This window comes from Felis catus, chromosome E2, assembly GCF_018350175.1.
Source record: "Felis catus isolate Fca126 chromosome E2, F.catus_Fca126_mat1.0, whole genome shotgun sequence".
NCBI classification, from domain to species: domain Eukaryota; kingdom Metazoa; phylum Chordata; class Mammalia; order Carnivora; family Felidae; genus Felis; species Felis catus.
The window spans coordinates 477,532-497,675 of record NC_058382.1 but is presented as its reverse complement, the minus strand read 5'-3'; the positions used below and the strand labels follow the sequence as shown (position 1 = coordinate 497,675).

The following is a 20,144-nucleotide window of genomic DNA, read 5'->3' as shown; positions in this document are numbered from 1 at the left end:
GCCTTCCAACAGGAGTTCCTGATTGTTTGTTAAGGAAGAATTGCAACCCAGCCTGTGGGAGGATGGGGGAGGTCTTGGGTCTGGACATATGGTTAAACCTAGTCATACTGTCCGGGAGTCAGGCAAGGCTTGTAAGGGGTGATGCACCAGGCTCCTCAGTCTCTGAGCCTCACGGTCTTGGCACTTAGCCCTGCCACAGATGCAGCCCAGCACCCAGTTGTAATAGCTCTGAAGCAAGCGTTTTCCTCCCCCACTGCCCCAACGGGGCTCTTTTCCTAACTTATAAGAAAGAGTGGTGTAAATTGGCAATGGCCCTGCTGGAGTATCAGAAAGGAGCGCAAGGAAAAGAGGGAAAGGGCAGGCAAGTATTTTCTATAATGTGTGTTAGTTTTCTATTGTTTCCGTAACAGATTACCCCAAACTCAGCAGCTTAAAACAACATAAACTTATTATCTCACAGCCTTCACTCAGTGACTCTCAAGGGGAGCCACCCCCAGGGCTCTGCAGACCTGCCAACCAGCCTGGGCAGCTCTCCCCTGGCCAGCACTGTATTTCCTCAGGAGGGATGTTCCCAGATCATCCTAGACCTCTCAACAGCCTCCCACTCCCTATTTTCTCAGCCCTATTCTCTCCTCACCTCCAGGTCCCCAAAAAAGGAAATTATTCTTATGCCTTGGGTCATGGGATACCCTGACTTGAGAGAAACTTCTTCCTGGATGCCTTTCATCCATACTTATAGCTGCCCTGTGACACTGAACTAGCCCCTTTTCATTAAAAAAAAAAAAAAAAAAAAGTCCAAAGAAACCCAAAATTTGCCTTTTGGCTTTCTCTTTTTATTCCTTATCAAAATATTATAGCAACAATGTATATTTTACAATATAGAAAAAATCAGACATGAATGGAGGCCCCTAAGAAAGCCATGTTTATTTCTCTATGACAAATTTCCAATCTACGTCCGTATGTGCACATATCTTTACATGGCTGTAGTAACAGCAAGCCTTCTATTTTATGCTTTTTTTATTGTTGTTGTTGCCTTCCATATTATAAGCATTTTCAACATGGTAACAAAACCTTTATAATCATGGTTCGGCATGACTGCATGGAACAAATTAGTAGTGTACTAGATGAACAATGGGGAGTGATAACAGAAATGAAAGAACTCGTTCTACTTTTATTTCCACAACTAAAGCAACGCATCACATTTCTCAGCAGCAACCCTTTCCATCTTAGTACAAGCCCGCTCCAGTATTAAAAGGGAGAATTTCATTGTTCATTCACAAGCAACGTCCTCACCTACTTGCCCCTTCTGAAATAAATCCTGAACATCTGACAAGGCTGTAACATAGAAATACATACAAACAGCAAAATCTAACTGCGATTCTGTGGTTGCTGTGGGGTGGAGTGTTGTATGGGGTCTATCACCAGGATGTCTTTGTTGATACAGAGTAGATGGTAAGAGCTCCTGCCACTAATTACACTTGATCCTAATAAAAGTTTGCTTATGTACGAGGCAGATGTTCCTCATTAAAGTATTCCACATACTGATTACACACTGAACACATCCATAGGTTCTTTCTTAAGCACTCTGATGCATCTTCAGAGTACCTTCTTGACATCCACAGATTTTATTCCAGTGTGTGTGCTATTATGTTTGGTACTAGCTGCATCATTCCTGAAGCCTCTTCTACATTTACTACTACCCTGTGTTTTCTCCAGGAGTTCCTCAATGTATAGATTTAATAGTATGGCTAAGGAATGCCTCACATTCATCAGTTCACTGAATAGCTTAAAACATTATTGTCTGACAGGGAAAAGTCACCTCTGAAGACATTCCTCCTTCACACAGCTTCTTGAGAGCCAGTCAGTAGATGAATGTGGCCCACAATCATTATGTTTCCATGGGCTGCTCTCCAGAGTGTTTTCTTTGATGTCGGATGAGGGACGAGCTCCTTCTGAACGTTTTCCCACACTGAGGACACTGGCTGGGACCCTCCCTGTTGTGGAGTCTCTGATGTACCGCCAAGTGAGAGTTCTGCTTGAAGGACTTTCCACATTCAGGACACTGGTATGGGGTCTCCTTTGTGTGAATTCTCTGGTGCTTGGTCAGACAGGAACTGTCTCTGAAAGCTTTACCACACTGATTACACTCGTAGGGCTTCTCACCAGTATGAGTCCTCTGGTGCCGGATGAGGCCAGCAATGTTCCTGAAAAGTTTCTGACACTGGTTACAGCCATAGGGCTTCTCACCAGTATGAATCCTCTGGTGCCTAATGAGGTAAGCACTCTCAATGAAAGTTTTCCCACACTCTTTACATTCATAGGGTTTCTCCCCAGAGTGAATTTTTTGATGCACAATGAGGTGAGAGTTTCGGTTGAAGGACTTCCCGCACTCCACACATTCAAAGGGCTTCTCTCCAGTGTGAGTCCTCTCATGCTGGGTAAGGTATGAGCCATCCCGGAAAGCCTTTCCACATTTGCTACATTCATAGGGCTTCTCCCCAGTGTGGATTCTGAGATGCACGGTGAGGTGGGAGATGTCGGTGAAAGGTTTCCCACACTCATTACATCTATATGGTTTTTCCCCTGTATGAGTTCTTTGATGCAAAATCAGTGATGAATTTCGGTTGAAGGTTTTCCCACATTCTAGACATTCATAAGGTTTTTCCCCAGTGTGAATTCTCTGGTGTTGTGTGAGAGCTGACCCATCACTGAAGGCTTTCCCACATTTATTGCATTTATAGGGCTTCTCTCCTGTATGGATTCTTTGATGCACAATCAGGTTGTAGTTTTTGGAGAATGATTTTCCACATTCAGTACAGGTATAAGGTTTCTCTCCAGTGTGAGTTCGGTGATGCAAAACAAGAGAAGAGTTCCGTTTGAAGCATTTGCCACATTCACTGCATTTATACAGTTTCTCTCCAAGGTGACTCCTCCTGTTTTCATTAAGAGATGAACTCAGGGTAAAGATGTCCCCCAAATCCTTACCTTCATACAGTTTCTTCCCCTTTTTCAGTACTTTTGGTTCACCAAGAGGAGTAAAATTATTGAAAGATTTAACACTTTCAGGGTATTTATAGGGTTTCTCTCTTGTTTGATCTCTTCCAAGTTGAAAAACCTCGCCAGAATGGTCGAAGGCTCTTCCACAAGCATCACTGTCACTAGTTCTCTTAGCTACATAATTTTTCGCACAACTGTGTAAAGCTGGGTCGCAATCCAAACTTTTAACATCTGAGTCACGTATATGAAAACCATTTGTAGGAACTCTCTTAGATGGCAGAAGGTCTGAACTTGCACTCAAATGCTCCCCAAGTCCAGAATATTCACAAATTATTTCCTGAGTCCCTGGTTTCTCCTGAGTTAAAGCTGACTGCCTCAAATGTCCCTCCCAGTTCTTACAGTCCCGATTATTACCTAGAATGGAAAGATGGGAACCCTCTCTTGCAAATCCTTCCATTTCCACGTCACAGGATAGTTCTTCCTCAGGAATATTCTGAGGTGTCATTTTCAATCTCATTTCCCAGGCTGAAAAGTAAAGAATGAAAAAGACTTAAGTACATAAAGTTATATCTGAAAGGGAATAAAAAATGATGACAGGCCAGGTATGTGAATCCATATTTTTATTTTGTTATTAATTTTGCCCGGCTTATTTTTTTATTGAAATAAAGATGACACACTATGTTACATTGGTTTCAGATGTACAACACAGTGACTTGACAAGTCTACGGGTTATGCTATGCTCAGTACAAGTGGCTACCATCTGTTACCATATAACACCATTACAATACTATTGACTATATTCCCTATACTGTACCTTTAATCCCATGACTTGTTCACTCCGTAACTAAAAGTCTATACCTCACACTCCCCTTCACCATTTTGCCCATCCCCACATCCCTCCCTTCTGGCAACCATCAGTCTGATCTCAGTTTGATTCTACTTTTTATATGTTTGTTCATTTGGGTTTTTTTGATTCCCCATATAAATGAAATCATACGGTATGTCTTTCTCTGCTTGACTTATTTCACTTAGCATAATAGCCTCTAGATCCATCCGTGTTGTTGCAAATGGCAAAATCTCACTTTTTTATGACTGAGTAATATTCATAAGTATGAGTAATATGTACATAGCACAATCTTTATCCATTCATCTATTGATAGACACTTGGGTTGCTTCCATATTTTGGCTATTGTAAATAATGCTGCAATAAACAGGGGGCATATATCTTTTAGAATTAGTGTTTTATTTTCTTTTTGGGGGTAAATACCCAGGAATGGAATTACTAGATAATATGGTATTTTTATTTTTAATTTTTTTGAGGAAGTTCCCCCACTGTTTTCCACAGTGGTTGCACCAATTTACATTCTGTGCTGTGTATTTTTACTTTTTCAAATTAATATCTGTACAAGGGGAAGGTAAAGTGAGACTTTAGGGATGGAGGCAAGAACAGGTTAAAAGAGCCATACAGCATTTCATCTTCCTAGAGAAGAAGCAGGAAGAAGGGTAATGGAGATAAATATTACCAAAAGAATGAAAGTGAGATGTGGGAGATGAGAGGCCAGGTGTCACTGCTCACTGGAACACCACCTTGGCTACTGTGTGCTTATTCTACCACCCACTACCCATAGCAACAATCAGGACACATTTTCAAAGCCCCAACTTCACAATGTGCTTATGACAGTGCTGAATGAGCAGTTTTCATCCCGGCTTTGTGGTCGAATTCTGCTTTCACTCCATGACCTGGAAGTTCTCAAAGTCCTGGAGCTGTGAATGACCACCCCTCACCGTTATTGTGAGAGCTAGGTCACGTCTGAGTCTAGCTCTGACATGGGAAATGGATGCCATTCTGTCAGTGGCTACCAGTGTTCCCACCATTACTGATTGTCCTCTAACCACCCTCCCAACCCTTTGCATGATATCAAGACAAATGACTCCTCATTTTTTGTAAGCAAAATGAAATAAGATCCTTACCTCAGAAAGAAATATTTTTTTAAATATTCTAAATGGAGAAAGATCCCAACGTAATATCAAAGTTTAAACCATGTAGGACACCTTCATGATCAACAAGCAAAAAACCGGGGCACCTGGGTGGCTCAGTCAGTGAAGCATCTAACTCGATTTCTGCTCAGGTCATGACTGTACAGTTCATGAGTCCAAACCCTGTGTTGGGCTCTGTGCCCTGACAGTCTGCTTGGGCTTCTCTCTCTCCCTCTCTCTCTGCCCCTCCTCAGCTCATATTCGTTCTCCCTCCCTCTCTCTTTATGGCGCCCCCCCGTCATAAATAAATAAACTTAAAAAAAAAAAAAAGCAAAAACCATACAGATAAAGATGAACAAATGTGGTATCAACGTTTTAAATTTCCACACCAACAAAAACACAGTAAGAATCAAAACACAAGTGGCAAATGGAGAAACAATATTATAAAATACAAAAGAGGCAAAGAAATAATGCCCAAGATCTATAACGAATTCTTACAGAACAGAACAAAAAAGGGGGGAAGGAGATACAAAAAGGCACTTCATGGAGAGAAAATTCAAATATCCTGAACACAGGAGTATCTGCTCATTCTCACCATCACTGAGACAATTATAAATTGCAACTTTAAGAACACAAAATATGTAGGGGTGCCTGAGTGACTCAGTTACACATCTGACTCTTGATTTCGGCTCAGGTCATGATCTCAGGGTTGTGGGACTCAGCAAGGAGACTGTTTAAGAATGTCTCTCTCCTAAAAAAAAAAAAAAAAAAAAGTCTCTCTCCTCTCTCTGCCCCGTACTCATTCACATGTTCACTCTCTCTAAAAAAAATTTTTTAAAAACCCCACAAAATATGCACTTTTCATATGAGTAAAAATAAAGCTGTGAGAATAAAAACCATATGCAGCAACCATCCAAATATAAAATGGGCATATTCCACTACCCAGCAATTCCACTTGTAGGCATCTCAGACTCAAAAAACATGGAGTCTCAAGCATAAATAGAGAGCAATCTATACCTAAGAAGATAGTCTTAAAGACCAGCAGAAAGAAGACAGAACACTGGTGAAGGAGTAAAAAGTATCGTGACAGACCACTTGAGAGAAAAACAGAAACGTGAACGTAATGGAAGCCTACTTCAAAAGTGCTGAGGGAGAGGCAGCTCTTTCCACCCACGGACCCTGTCTCTGTGCTTTCATAAAACCATCTTTTTCTGCTCTGGAAAAAAAAAAAAGTGCTGAGGGGGAAAACCTCTCAGATACACTATTAATCAAGAGTGAGGGTGAGAAGGGGCATCTGGGTGGCTCAGTCAGTTAAGCGTATGACTTCGGCTCAGGTCACAGTCCACGAGTTTGCACCCCATGTCAGGTTCTGGAGCCTGCTTCTCTCTCTCTGCTCCTCCCCAACTCATGCTCTTGCTCTTTCTCAAAAATAAATAAACATTAAAAAAAAAAAAAAAAGTAAGGGTAAGACAAAGAGAGCTTCAGAAAAACAAAAAAAATTTATCTCCAAGGACATTAGCCAGAAGAATTAGAAAAAGTTGTTTTCTTCACCAAAAAAACTCACAAAAAAACAAAAACAAACAAACAAACAAAACCAAAACAAAACCCAGAAGGAAGAAATGCAAAGAAAAGGAAATGATGAACATGGATTTAAATCAAATCCAGGGGCTCCTGGGTGGCTCATTCAGTTAAGCATCCAACTCTTGATTTTGACTCAGGTAATGAACTCATGGTTCTTGGGTTCAAGCCCCAGGTTAGGCTCCAGGCTGACAGCACAAAGCCTGTTTGGGATTCTCCCCCCATCTCTATCTCTCTCTCTCTCTCTCTCTCTCTCTCTCTCTCTCTCTCTCTCTCTGCTCCTTCCCCGCTCATACTTATGCACTCTCAAAATAAATAAACTTCAAAAAATATATAAATCAAATCTAGCAATGACCATATTATATGCACCAGTATCATATAAAATGCAGCAATAACAACTGGATGAAGAGCCATGAGTCAATAATTAGAGCCTAACAAATGCTTTCCAGGTGCAAGTGGAACATTTGCTAACACTGACAATACCAGGCCAAAGAACAAGTTCAACCAAAGCCACACCACAGTATGACACGGACCATAGCCTCTTGACTACAAATGTGGTCATGTTAAAAACGAGTAGCAGAAGGAAAACCAAACATAAGAAAAACAGTAAGTGGAGTGGCTGCGTGGCTCAGTGGGTTAAGCGTCCAACTCCTGATTTGGGCTCAGGTCATGATCTCACAATTCATGAGTTCCAGGACAGCATCAGGCTCTGTGTTGACAGAGCAGAGCCTGCTTGGGATTCTCTGTCTCTCCCTCTCTCTCTGCCCCTCCCCCACTCATGTTTTCTCTCTCTCTCTCTCTCTCTCTCTCTCTCTCTCTCTCTCTCTCTCTCAAAATAAGTAAGTAAACTTAAAAAAAGAAAGAAAAACAGTAAGTAAAACAAACCTCTACTTTTTTTGGAAAAATGAAAACCTATTTCTCAGTAATTCACAGGTCAAAGAGAAATCTCAACAAATTAGGAAACACCTAGCACCAAAGTAAACAATGGAACTGGTGTATCTCAAAACATGTGGCAAATGAGGATGCAGCTAACAGTTACTCAGAAAGTGTTGGCCTTGTGGGGTGCCTGCACAGCTCAGTTGGTTGAGTGTCCCACTCTTGGTTTTGGCTCAGGTCATGGTCTCACAGTTTGTGGGATCAAGCCCTGCATCAGGCTGACAGCACAGAGCCTGCTTGGGATTTTCTCTCTCTCCCTCTCTCAAAATAAATAAACTTAAAAAAAAAAAAAAAGTTGGTGGGGCACCTGGGTGGTTTAGTTGGTTAAGTGTCCAACTTTAGCTCAGGTCATGATCTCGCGGTTTGTGAGTTAGAGCCCTATGTTCTTATTTGAAATGCCGTCAGTCTGTTATTTGAAAAGCCTGACAAAACAGACACACTTTGGTGAGAGTGATCATAAAAAAAAAAGTCACACAAGGGGCGCCTGGGTTGCTCAGTCGGTTGAGCGTCCGACTTTGACTCAGGTCACGATCTTGTGGTTTGTGGGTTCGAGTTCCGTGTTGGGCTCTGTGCTAACAGCTCAGAGCCTGGAGCCTCTTTCAGATTCTATGTCTCCCTCTCTCTCTGCCCCTCTTCTGATCGCGCTCTCTCTCTCAAAAATGAATATACATTAAAAAAAAAAAAAAAAGCACATATAAGCATTATCAGTCACGAGAAGGGGATTTAACTAAGAAATGGTAGAAAGTTACCAAAATGGCAACTTGGATTTATCCTAGGAATGCAAGGACTGGGATACATTAGAATGTCAATTGATACAATTCCCCATATTTTCAGATAAAAGTAGAAGTCCTCTATACCCTATCTCAATAAATTAAGGGGCGCCTGGGTGGCGCAGTCGGTTAAGCGTCCGACTTCAGCCAGGTCACGATCTCGCGGTCCGTGAGTTCGAGCCCCGCGTCGGGCTCTGGGCTGATGGCTCAGAGCCTGGGGCCTGTTTCCGATTCTGTGTCTCCCTCTCTCTCTCTGCCCCTCGCCCGTTCATGCTCTCTCTCTGTCCCAAAAATAAATAAACGTTGAAAAAAAAAATTAAAAAAAAAAAGATTTAAGAAAGTAATTTGTGGAAGTCTCACCCAGATTCATGATCAAAATGCTCTCAATTAAAGTGGTAGACCCCTTTGGCGTGCCTGAGTGGCTCAGCTGGTTAAGCGACTGACTCAATCTCAGCTCAGGTCTTGATCTTGGGGTCATGGGTTCAGTCCCTGCATTGGGCTCCACACTGGGCATAAAACCTACTTAAAAAAAAAAAAAGTAGACCCCTTTAACCTATATTAATAAATTCTGAAAGTACTTTAAGGAAAACTCCAATTCCTGATGAAAATTCTTAACAATTAAGTATATAAGGAATCAAGGTAAATATCACACCTAATAATAAAACATCAGAATAGTTTACTTTAAAGCCAAGACCAAGACCCTAGAAACCTGCTACATCCACAGCATTCAACAGTGATGTGGAGGAGCTAGCTGCTCAAGAGGGCCATGTCCCAGATGTCACTCCTGGTCATTATGAGTTCTTCACCTACAGGAACAGGCCTCCTGAGGCTGTCTTGCCACCATACTGCATGTTCCCCATACTAGACCCTCTGAGTACACTGGGGCCTGGGTGGCCTTGGATGTCCTGTGAAGACAAGATGAAAAGCACCTTCCTAGAGGTCTGTAGGGGAAGGATGACTGTGTGTATTTAAAAGAACTAAGTCAGACATATACACCATGATACCACTTGGGGGAATTTTTTTAGACATACAAAAATTCTGGAAGTAAAAATATTAAAATGCCCTGGCAAGATACCTACCAAAGCTGTGATCATGACTGTTCTGGGAATATGGAAAATAGGCCTTAAGGAGTAAAGGGAACATCCATTTAATCTATAATAGATGCTTACTTTATTGAAATAAGAGTTATTCACCCTTAAGAAAGTGAAATGACAACCAACCAAATGGGAGAGAATACTTACAAAGCACACATCTAATAAATGATTTGTATACAGAAGATATTAGACTCTTACAACTCAAAACCAAAACAATCCAAATTTTAAAAATAGGCAAAAGATAGGGGCACCTGGGTGGCTCAGTTGGTTAAGCGTCCAACTTCAATTCTGGTCATAATCTCATGATTCATGAGTTCAAAGCCCTGTGTCAGGCTTTGTGCTGACAGCTGAAAGCCTGCTTTGGAATCAATCAATCTCTCTCTCTCTCTCTCTCTCTCTCTCTCTCTCTCTCCCCCCTCCCTCTCTTTCTCAAAAATAAATATTTAATTTTTAAAAACAGGCAAAGGATCTGAATAGACATTTCTCCAAAGAAGACATCCAGACGGCCAACAAGCACATGAAAAGATGATCAACATCATTGTCATTAGGGAAATTCTAATCAAAACCACAGTGAGATGCCACTTCACACTCACAAGTGTTGCCAATATAAAAAACGTACAATAACATGTGTTGTGAGGATGTGGAGAAACTGGAACCCAGTTTCCAGTTGGTGGGAATTAAAATGGTGCAGCTGCTTAGGATAACAGTCTGACAGCTTCTCAAAAAGTTAAACAGAGAGTTATGTTACCCAGAAATCTACTCCTACCTATCTACTCAAGACAAATGCAAACATATATCCAAACATAAACTTGTATGTGAATTGCAAGTTCATAGCAGCTCTATTCATAATAAACAAAAAGTCGAAACTCAAATAAAATGTCCATCAACTGAAGAATGGCTAAACAAAATATGGAAACTCACACAATGGAACATTCTTCAGCCATAAGAAGGAATGCGGTACTGATAAATGAATGCTTCAACAACATAGATAAACCTTAAAAACATTATCCTCAGTGAAAGAACTCAGACACAAAAGACTATACATTGTATGATCATATTTATATGAAATGTCCAGAACAGGTAATTCTATATAGGCAGAAAGTCAATTAGTGGTTGCTAGGTGCTAGGAGAAAGAGCATGGGGTTTCTTGTTGGCCTGATGAAAACATTTGGAATTACATAGCAGTGATGGTTGCTCAGCTTTGTAAACATACTGAAAGCCACTGAATTGTGCACTTTGGATGAATTTATGTATGTGAATTATAGCTCAATAAACCTGTAATAAGTCAATGTATGCTTAATAAATTTGATAATTATTAAGTTATTAATAAAGTGTCCAAATTTTGATCTTGGCACAGGTCGCGATCTCACAAGTCATGAGGTCAAGCCCTGCATCAGGCTCTGCACTGACAGTACGGAGCCTACTTGGGATTCTCTCTCTCTCTCCCTTTCTCTCTGCTCCTCCCTCCCTCTCTGTTTCTCTCCCAAAATAAATAAATAAACTTAAAAAAAAAATAACACGGAATAGGTTAAGATATTTGCAAATCATATATATGATAGGGCAAAGATATCTGGAATAAATAAATAACCCTTTCAACCCAATAATTAAAAGATGAATAACCCACTTAATAAATGCGCAAAGGATCTGAACTGATAGTTCTCCAAAGATATACAAATGGACAAATAAGCACAATGAAAAAGATGCTCAACATCATTAACTATCAGGGAAATGCATATCAATACCACAGTGAGATAACACTTCATGCCCAGTAGAATGGATATAATCAGTCCCACTCCTAATGCAGTTATCCAAGAAAATAAAAAAATGCATCCACCCCCACAAAAGTATACATGAATGTTTACAGAAGTGTTATTCCTAATATCCAAAAAGTGGAAGCAACTCAAATGTTCATCTACTAATGAATGGAAACAAATGAGGTGTATCCATACAATGGGACATTACTTATACATAAAAATGAACTAGGTACTGATAGATGCTGCTACAAGGATGAACCTTGAAAACATTATGTGAAGTCAAAGAAGCCCCCCCAAAAAGGACTATATATTGTATGGCCATTTATGAACAGTTTAGAATAGGCAAATGCATAGAGACAAAAAGACTGCCTAGGGCTCAAAGGGATAAAAGAGATGAGGAGTGGCTGCTAATTGGCACAGGTTTTCTTTTCCTTTTTCTTTGGGGGGCGGGGGGGAGCAGAGGTTTTCTATTGGGGGATAATAAAAATATTTTAACTTGATAGTGGTGATGGATGCACAATATAGTGAATATACTAAGAAACACTAAATTGTATACCTTAAAGGGTTAATTGTATATACCAATAAAGCTGTGAATTATATCTCAATTAAGCTGTCTTTAGAATTTTTAATTTCATATTTATTTTTGAGAGAGAGACAGAACGTGAGCAGGGGATGGGTAGAGAAAGGGAGACACAGAATCTGAAGCAGGCTCCAGGCTCTGAGCTGTCAGCAGTCTGACCAGAGCTCTCGATCATGACCTGAGGTGAAATCAGAAGCTTAACTGACTGAGCCACCCAGGCGCTACTCAGTAAAGCTGTCTTAAAAAAAAAAAAAAAAAAAAAAAGGTGATGAGTCTGCTGGGGTCAGAACCACTTGTCTAGATCCCATTGGAATGCTTCTGATACCTTAAGATTTCACAAGAGAAGTAACAGTTTTATATGGATGTGCCAAGCTTGTATAGAAATCTATTCCAAGGCACTGACGTCTGAAGGGCTTTATCCCCAGTCTCTACAACCCTGCAAAGGGTTCCACTTAGGCTTGATGCCTGGATGTCTGACATCAAATTGTGGCAGACCTCAGCTGTCCAACCCCATCCACATGGTTCCCCCCAATCTCTTTGGACCACCCATGATAATGTTTACTTGTTTAAGTGATGTATTCTTTAACAAAAATAGTTTCCCACCAACTTCAACTCTATCCTAATGCCAATTGTGACAAAGTGTGACTCCATTTTGATGATGACTGCTAGCATTTTTCAAGCCTCCCCTGTCCCCCCCTACTGCCCCACATGTAGGTAAGCTAACTAGAAAGCCTGTGTACTTTCTCCTTGGTGTTAGCAGGGTGCTCACACCATGCAAGCCCCAACAAAAGCTAGGCCACCCTCATCCCAATTCCACTCTCTAATCACAGTTAAAGCCCAGCCAGTCTCCTTTTCCTGCTCTCAAGCTCTTTTTGGATTACCTGGGGAAATCTGCCCTACTCTCCCAAGAAAGTCTTATTATGTGAGTAATAAACCTTTTACTCTCTTGGGAGGGGTGTGTGTGTGTGTGTGTGTGTGTGTGTGTGTGTGTGTGTAAAATATAAAAACAGTATGTGTGTGCACATGTTTGAGGCAGGGAGAAAAGAAAAGCTAATGTGACAAAGTATTAATAACTTGAAAATCTGGATAGTTTTACAAGTCTTAATTGAACTATTCCTGCCACTTCTCTGTGTGAAACTTTTAAAAATAAAAAAATTGGGTGTGAAGAGAGAAACAAGCAATAGAATGGAGGAAAGTTCTGCTGGGGGTGGCAGGGGGAAAAAGAAAGAAAACAAAGGCTTGGTATTCAACACATATTTTTACAAGCTCAAGTCCCTAACAACCAACTTTTTTTTTTTTTTAATTGGCAAAGGATAACAGACCTTTCTGTGGTCATGGTAATTCTGATAAAAGTTTGGGTAGTATTTGTCAAAACTATGCAGTGGTACAATGAAGATCTATGCATTTCACCATCTCACTGTAAGTCAATTTTGCCTCAAAAACTTAAAAAAGCAGTAGTGTAGTGTTTGAGAGGGAAACATTGAGGGGGAAACACTGTACTATCTGCAACTTACTTTGAATGCGCCCCAAAAAGATTAATGAATGGCTGAAAGGATGGACAGAGGAAAATATACGGATACAGCAAATACACATCAGATGTTAACGGGTCGGTATGAGGTCGCAAAAGTATTTCAACTTCTCTGTATGTACAAAAACTTTTGGGGGGTTAGAGGGATTAAAAAAAAACTACTGGGGGTTAGAGGAGTTAAAAAAAAAAAATGAGCCACGAAACCAAGGAAGAGGAAAGTGAAACGGCCCCTAAACAGGTGGAACAACGCGGCCCTGAGTGGCAATATCTGACTTGCAGGTATTAGGTGGAGGGAAAAAAAAACAACAAAAAAACAGTTGCGGGGTGACACCTGCGGGACTCCGTGAGAAATGGCACAGTCTACCGGCGCAACGCGGCCACTTTGGCCTGAGACCCACCGACGCGGATCTACCTACTATCCGGCAGATGAGCGGTCGACTAGGGGTTCGCCCCAGGGGCCGGGCCAAGACACCCGGCAGGCCGGGGCAAACGTTCCCTGGGGAAGGACCAGCCGGATACGAGCGCAGATACCCTGAGCAACGCGAAGGAAAGAGTTGAGACGTCTTCACCCGCCGGGGGCGTCCACCCCCACCGGGGAACGTCCACACCAGCGGCGGATTTGCGTCTTTAGTCGCTAGGGCAGCCATGCCCCGGGCTGACCCGCGCCCCTACGAGCCGGACGCACCCGCTCCACCCGTGAAAACCTCCCGCGGACGCACCGGACACACCACACCGACATCCGGCTGACCCCTCCCCGCCTCCACGTACCCCGCCCTCCACATCACTGTCCGGAGGGAAAGCGAGGAACCGAGAAGCCGAGGGGCGCGGCGGCACTCACCTCCCGCAGGCGGGCGGCCGGGCCCGAGGCGGCGGCCATGTTTGGGGCAGGTGCGCGTGCGCGCGCCAAGACCCGGATGTGTGCGTCCCAGGAGGCTCCGCGGCCCCGCCCCGCCCCGGGCAGTGGCGCGGCGGTTTCGGGACTTCCGCTGTTCTGGTGGCTGCGCGGTGCTGTAGACCCTCCGCGACGTCCGTGGGAGGGCTGGGGTCAGGACTCAGCCGGCGGGTCGTGCGCCTGTGCCTCACTCAGCCCTGACCCGCACAGGCGCGGGTCGTCGGAGAAAGTTGTCCGGAAGAGCTGTCCTGTCGTCTCCAATTATTCACCTATTTATTGATATCAATATGGACTCGTGGGTAATTTTTTTCTCCTGTGGTTTTAATCCGACGCCATTATTATTGTATACAGCCTTATTTTTACTTACTGCGTATTTTATAATTTTGAATAAAATAATTATCTTACTATATATATATATATTTTTTTTTTTTTTCAGAAAAATCTGTTAAAATTCAGGAGCGCCTGAGTGGCTCAGTGGATTAAGTATTGGACTTCGCCTTGCATCATGATCTCATGGTTCCTGGGTTCCAGCCCTGCCGCTGGCATCGAGGAGCCTGCTTGGGATTCTCTCTCCCTCTCTCCTCCTCCTTGACTCGTGCTTTCTCTCTCTCTCTCTCTTAAAATAAATAAATAAACTTTAAATAAATAAAAATAAAATTCAGATTAAGTACACTCATTATTCATTGACAGTATTATTATTTACTTAATCAAAATAAGCTACACAATTTTTAATGTTTATTTATTTGAAGAGAGTAAGTATTGGGAATGGCAGAGAGAGGGAGTGAATCCCAAGCAGGCTCCATGCTGTCAGTGCAGAGCCCCATTCCGGGCTGTCTCTTGAACCATGAGATCATGACCTGAGGGTAAATCAAGACTCAGACACTTAACCGACTGAGCCATCCAGGTACCCGCACAATTTTGAATTAATAGGAAAGCTAAGTAAGGATTTTAGATAGAATATGAATACTAAAAATCAGTATATGCATTATAGAAAAAATATGTAAATTATAATTAGTAATAGACAATATGCTTGAAAAAAGATACACATTCTCAGTCTTATGTATATATGTGTGTAAATTCCAATAACCATTCGGATATGTACAAAAAAATAAATATTCCTACTCCCACCATCCAGCATTAACATTGGGAATGGATGGTAGGACCCCCAGAGTAGCCCATGTAGGGTTTGAGGCCCAAGGTACTAGGTTGGCATCCTCCAACACAGCCTGGGAAAGAATGAGATGATTCTCCTAGAATCTCCCACAATATGTTTATTTTTTTAATTAATTAACTTTTTTTTTTTTTTTTTGAGAGAGAGCACATCAGTAGGGGGTGGGGGGGCAGTGGGAGAGGAAATCGGAGAATCTCACGCAGGCTCTGTTCCCAGTGTGCAGACTAACCTGAGCTAAATAAAATCAAGAGTCCCACACTTAACAAATTGAACCACCCAGGCACCCCTGTTATTTAATTATGAAGGGAAAAACAGTAACTGGATAGTGGAGAAACCTGGCAGGCATCACCTTAACCATGACCTTCGTGGAATTCTTGTCAAAGATGCACTATCTCAATCTAATCATGAAAACACCAGACAAACCCAAACTGAGGGACATTATAGAAAATAACTGAGCAGTATTCTGCAAAAGTATTGAGGTCATGAAAGACAAGGAAAGACTGAGGAATTGTCACAGACTGGAGAAGACTAAGGAGACACCACAAATAAATGCAATGTGGGATCCTGAAACAAAAATGGACATTAGGGGGGGAAGAATTCAAATAAAGTCTGTACTTCAGTCAGTAGCATTGAACCAATGGTAATTTCCTAGGTTAAAAAAAAATTCTTTTTTAATTTCTAAGTAATCTCTACATCCAGCGTAGGGCTCGAACCCCCAAGATCAAGAGTCGCATGCTTTTTCGATTAGCACCAGCCAGGCACACTGGTAATTTCCTAGCTTTGATAAATATATCATGGTTACCTACAATGTTAACATTAGGGAAAGCTAGTGAAAGGTCTACAGGAAGTCTACTATTGTTACAACTTTTCCGTGTTAAAAAGAAAACCATACAAGTGTCTGGCTGACTCAGTAGGTGGAGCATGAGACTCTTGATCTCAAGTTTGTGAGTTTGAGCCCCATATTATGTGTAGAGATTACTTAAAAATAAAATCTTAACACAGCAAAGGAAACAATCAGCAAAACTAAAAGGCAACCGACAGAATGGGAAAAGATATTTGCAAATGACATAGCAGATAAAGGGTTAGTATCCAAAATCTACAAAGAACTTATCAAACTCAACACCCAAAAAAACAAATAATCCGGTGAAGAAATGGGCAAAAGACATGAATAGACACTTCTCCAAGGAAGACATCCAGATGGCCAACTGACACATGAAAAAATGCTCAACATCACTCATCATCAGGGAAATACAAATCAAAACCACAATGAGACATCACCTTACACCTGTCAGAATGGCTAACATTAACAACTCAGGCAACAACAGATGTTGGCGAGGATGCAGAGAAAGAGGGTCTCTTTTGCATTGTTGGTGGCAATGCAAGCTGGTGCAGCCACTCCAGAAAAACAGTATTGAGGTTCCTCAAAAAACTAAAAATAGAACTACCCTACAACCCAGCAATTGCACTTCTAGGCATTTATCCACGGGATACAGGTGTGCTGTTTCGAAGGGACACATGTACTCCCATGTTTATAGCAGCACTATCAACAATAGCCAAAATATGGAAAGAGCCCAAATGTCCCTTGATGGATGAATGGATAAAGAAAATGTGGTATATATATATATATATATATATATATATATATATATATATATATATATATATATGCAATGGAGTATTACTCGGGAAACAAAAAGAATGAAATCTTGCCATTTGCAACTACGTGGATGGAACTGGAGGGTATTATGCTAAGTGAAATTAGTCAGTCAAAGACAAAAATCATATGACTTCACTCATATGAGGACTTTAAGATACAAAATAGATGAACATAAGGGAAGGGAAGCAAAAATAATATAAAAACAGGGAGGGGGACAAAACAGAAGAGACTCATAAATATGGAGAACAAACTGAGTGTTGCTGGAGGGGTTGTGGGAGGGGGGATGGGCTAAATGGGTAAGGGGCATTAAGGAATCTACTCCTGAAATCATTGTTTCATTATATGCTAACTAATTTGGATGTAAATTTTAAAAAATAAGAAGTAAAAATTAAAAAAAAAGCTGAGAATAAACTGAGGGTTGATGGGGAGTGGGAGGGAGAGGGGGGTGGGTGATGGGCATTGAGGAGAGCACCCGTTGGGAGGAGTACTGGGTGTTGTATGGAAACCAATTTGACAATAAATTTCATGTGAAAAATAAAATAAAATCTTAGAAATATAAAACCACAGGCCCAAAATGGTGATACTTAGGCCTAGCAATCAAATCCGGATTTAATACATTCTAAACTAACTGCACTCTCATTCTACCTCGGAAGTATACTCTTGTCACAAATTTCCTAGTCTGTACCGAAAACGTAATCTGTTATATGGGCCATCTTCATCCCCAAAGTTCAAATTTACTTGGTTGAATTTTGCTTTTTCACATTTGTAAGATTAAAATTATTTCTAAGATAAAAATTTAGGAAGGGGCACCTGGGTGGCTCAGTTGGTTAAGTGTCCAACTTCGGCTCAGGTGATGATCTCACAGTTCGTGAGTTGAGGCCCGAGTCTAGCTCTGTGCTGACAGCTCAGAGCCTGGAGCCTGCTTCGGATTCTATGTCTCCCTCTCTCTCTCTCTGCCCCTCCCCTACTCATGCATTGTGTAAGTCTCTCTCTCTCTCTCTCTCTCTCTCTCTCTCTCTCTCTCTCTCTCTCTCTCTGTCTCTCCAGAATAAATAAACCTACAAATTAAAAAAAAAAAAAAAAAGATAGGAAGAAAGCTCTAGTCCTGAAAAGGGATAGAAGCAGAAAAATGTTCACCTTTAGCCCAGAAGACTGAACTATATAGCCTGCATAGTTCCAACAAAGGTCAAATAAGTACTGGTTGCTACATTCTTTTTTTTTTTAATAGTTTGATCATGCCATTTTTATTCAATCCAATTAATGTAATTTGAAGTGGGGTTCCAGGAGAAATGTTATACTGTGCCTGACTCAAGTATTTGTCAATGGGTTATAAGGAAATTTACTTTATCTACCATTTCCTTCCGCCTTTGTTCCCCACATCATGACCCCCTGAACAATCTTGACCCTTAAATCTTTAAGGTTGCTGAGGGTGCAAAGTTTTCTCTTCTTCTTAAAGAGATTCATGACTGCCTGAACATCTCACTGATAGTTAATATCCAGCTGAATAAGTACCAGAGAAATCTTGCAAAAGTAGTTTTACAAGTGGAAATTCAAAGAAGACATTTATGACCTAATACTCCCTGCACATCCCCACACCTTCAGCACTAAAAGCATATAACACCAGTTTCATACAGCAAAAGTGCAGCTCTTTCTGCCCACAGGTCCTGTCCCTGTGTGACTTAAATAAACTTAAGTAACTCGACCTGGAAAACGTCTTAAGAATTCTTTCTTGACCTTCACACTCAAGGGTCCCACAACAATCCTATAATTATTCATATACAAATAAGTTCACCACATAGTGAGCAAAAGATTATATTAAGCAGTATTGTGATTCAGTTTTTGTAAAAAAAAAAAAAAAAGTATAGGAAGGGGCGCATGGCTGGCTCAGTGGGTAGAGCATGTGACTCTTGATCTTGGGGTCATGAAGTCAAGCCCCACGTTAGGTGTAGAGCCCACTTAAAATAATTTTTTTAGGGGCACCTGGGTGGCGCAGTCGGTTAAGCGTCCGACTTCAGCCAGGTCACGATCTCGCGGTCCGTGGGTTCGAGCCCCGCGTCAGGCTCTGGGCTGATGGCTCAGAGCCTGGAGCCTGTTTCCGATTCTGTGTCTCCCTCTCTCTCTGCCCCTCCCCCGTTCATGCTCTGTCTCTCTCTGTCCCAAAAATAAATAAACGTTGAAACAACAACAACAACAAAAATTTAAAAAAAAATAATTTTTTTAAGTATGGGAAAATGGGTCAGAAATGTGGTTTATGATGGGGCAAATCACAAACTAGTGAAGTTTGTTCATAGTGTTATTTGAGTCTTCTATATTTTCATAAATCTCCAACTACTTGTTCTCTTTTTTTTTTAATGTTTGTTTATTTATTTTGAGAGGCAGGGAGGGGCAGAGAGAGGGTGAGAGAGAATCCCAAGCAGGCTCCACACTGCCAGCACAGAGCCAGACAAGGGGCCTGATCCCATGAACCCTGAGATCATGACCTAAGCCGAAATTAAATGAGTCAGACGCTCAACTGACTGAGCTACCCAACTTGTTCTATTAATTACAGAGAGAGGAGTATTAAAGTCTCCCACTATAATTATGGATCTAGTTTTTCTTTAATTCTACCAGTTTTTGCCTCATTTATTTTGGAGTTCTATTGTCAGGCGCATGCACATTTAGATGAATTATGTCTTCTTCATAAATTTGAACTTTTAGGGGCGCCTGGGTGGCGCAGTCGGTTAAGCGTCCGACTTCAGCCAGGTCACGATCTCGCGGTCCGGGAGTTCGAGCCCCGCGTGGGGCTCTGGGCTGATGGCTCAGAGCCTGGAGCCTGTTTCCGATTCTGTGTCTCCCTTTCTCTCTGCCCCTCCCCGGTTCATGCTCTGTCTCTCTCTGTCCCAAAAAATAAATAAACGTTGAAAAAAAAAATTAAAAAAAAAAATTTGAACTTTTATCTTTATGTTATGTCCTTTCTAATCTTTGGCCATTTTCTTTGCTCTGAAATCTACTTTGTCTGGGGCGCTTGGGTGGCTTAATTGCTTAAGTATCAGACTCTTGGTTTCAGCTCAGGTCATGATCTTTCACCTTCCTGGGTTGGAGCACCAAATCAGGCTCTGCGCTGGCAGCACGGAGCCTGCTTGGGATTCTCTCTCCCTCTCTCTCTGCCCCTCCCCCACTCACGTTGTCTCTGTCTGTCAAAATAGGTAAATAAACTTAAAAAAAAAAGTT

General features: G+C 41.5%; 1 protein-coding gene across 2 annotated transcripts; it reads right to left on the bottom strand.

The window, feature by feature from the left end:
• Positions 1-811: 811 nt before the first annotated feature.
• On the bottom strand, positions 812-14,121 carry ZNF329 (zinc finger protein 329). Of its 2 annotated transcripts, none has more exons than XM_003997342.5 (2): positions 14,053-14,121; positions 812-3,522 (listed from the first exon to the last, which is right to left on the bottom strand). In XM_003997342.5, exon 2 carries the CDS (start codon positions 3,512-3,514, stop codon positions 1,889-1,891), a length of 1,626 nt encoding a protein of 541 aa, XP_003997391.1. In that variant the 5' UTR covers positions 3,515-3,522; positions 14,053-14,121; the 3' UTR covers positions 812-1,888. The 2 variants fall into 2 exon arrangements, with proteins under 2 accessions (XP_003997391.1, XP_044901706.1); XM_045045771.1 differs by lacking the exon at positions 14,053-14,121 and adding an exon at positions 13,983-14,004.
• Between the last annotated feature and the right edge of the window lie 6,023 nt (positions 14,122-20,144).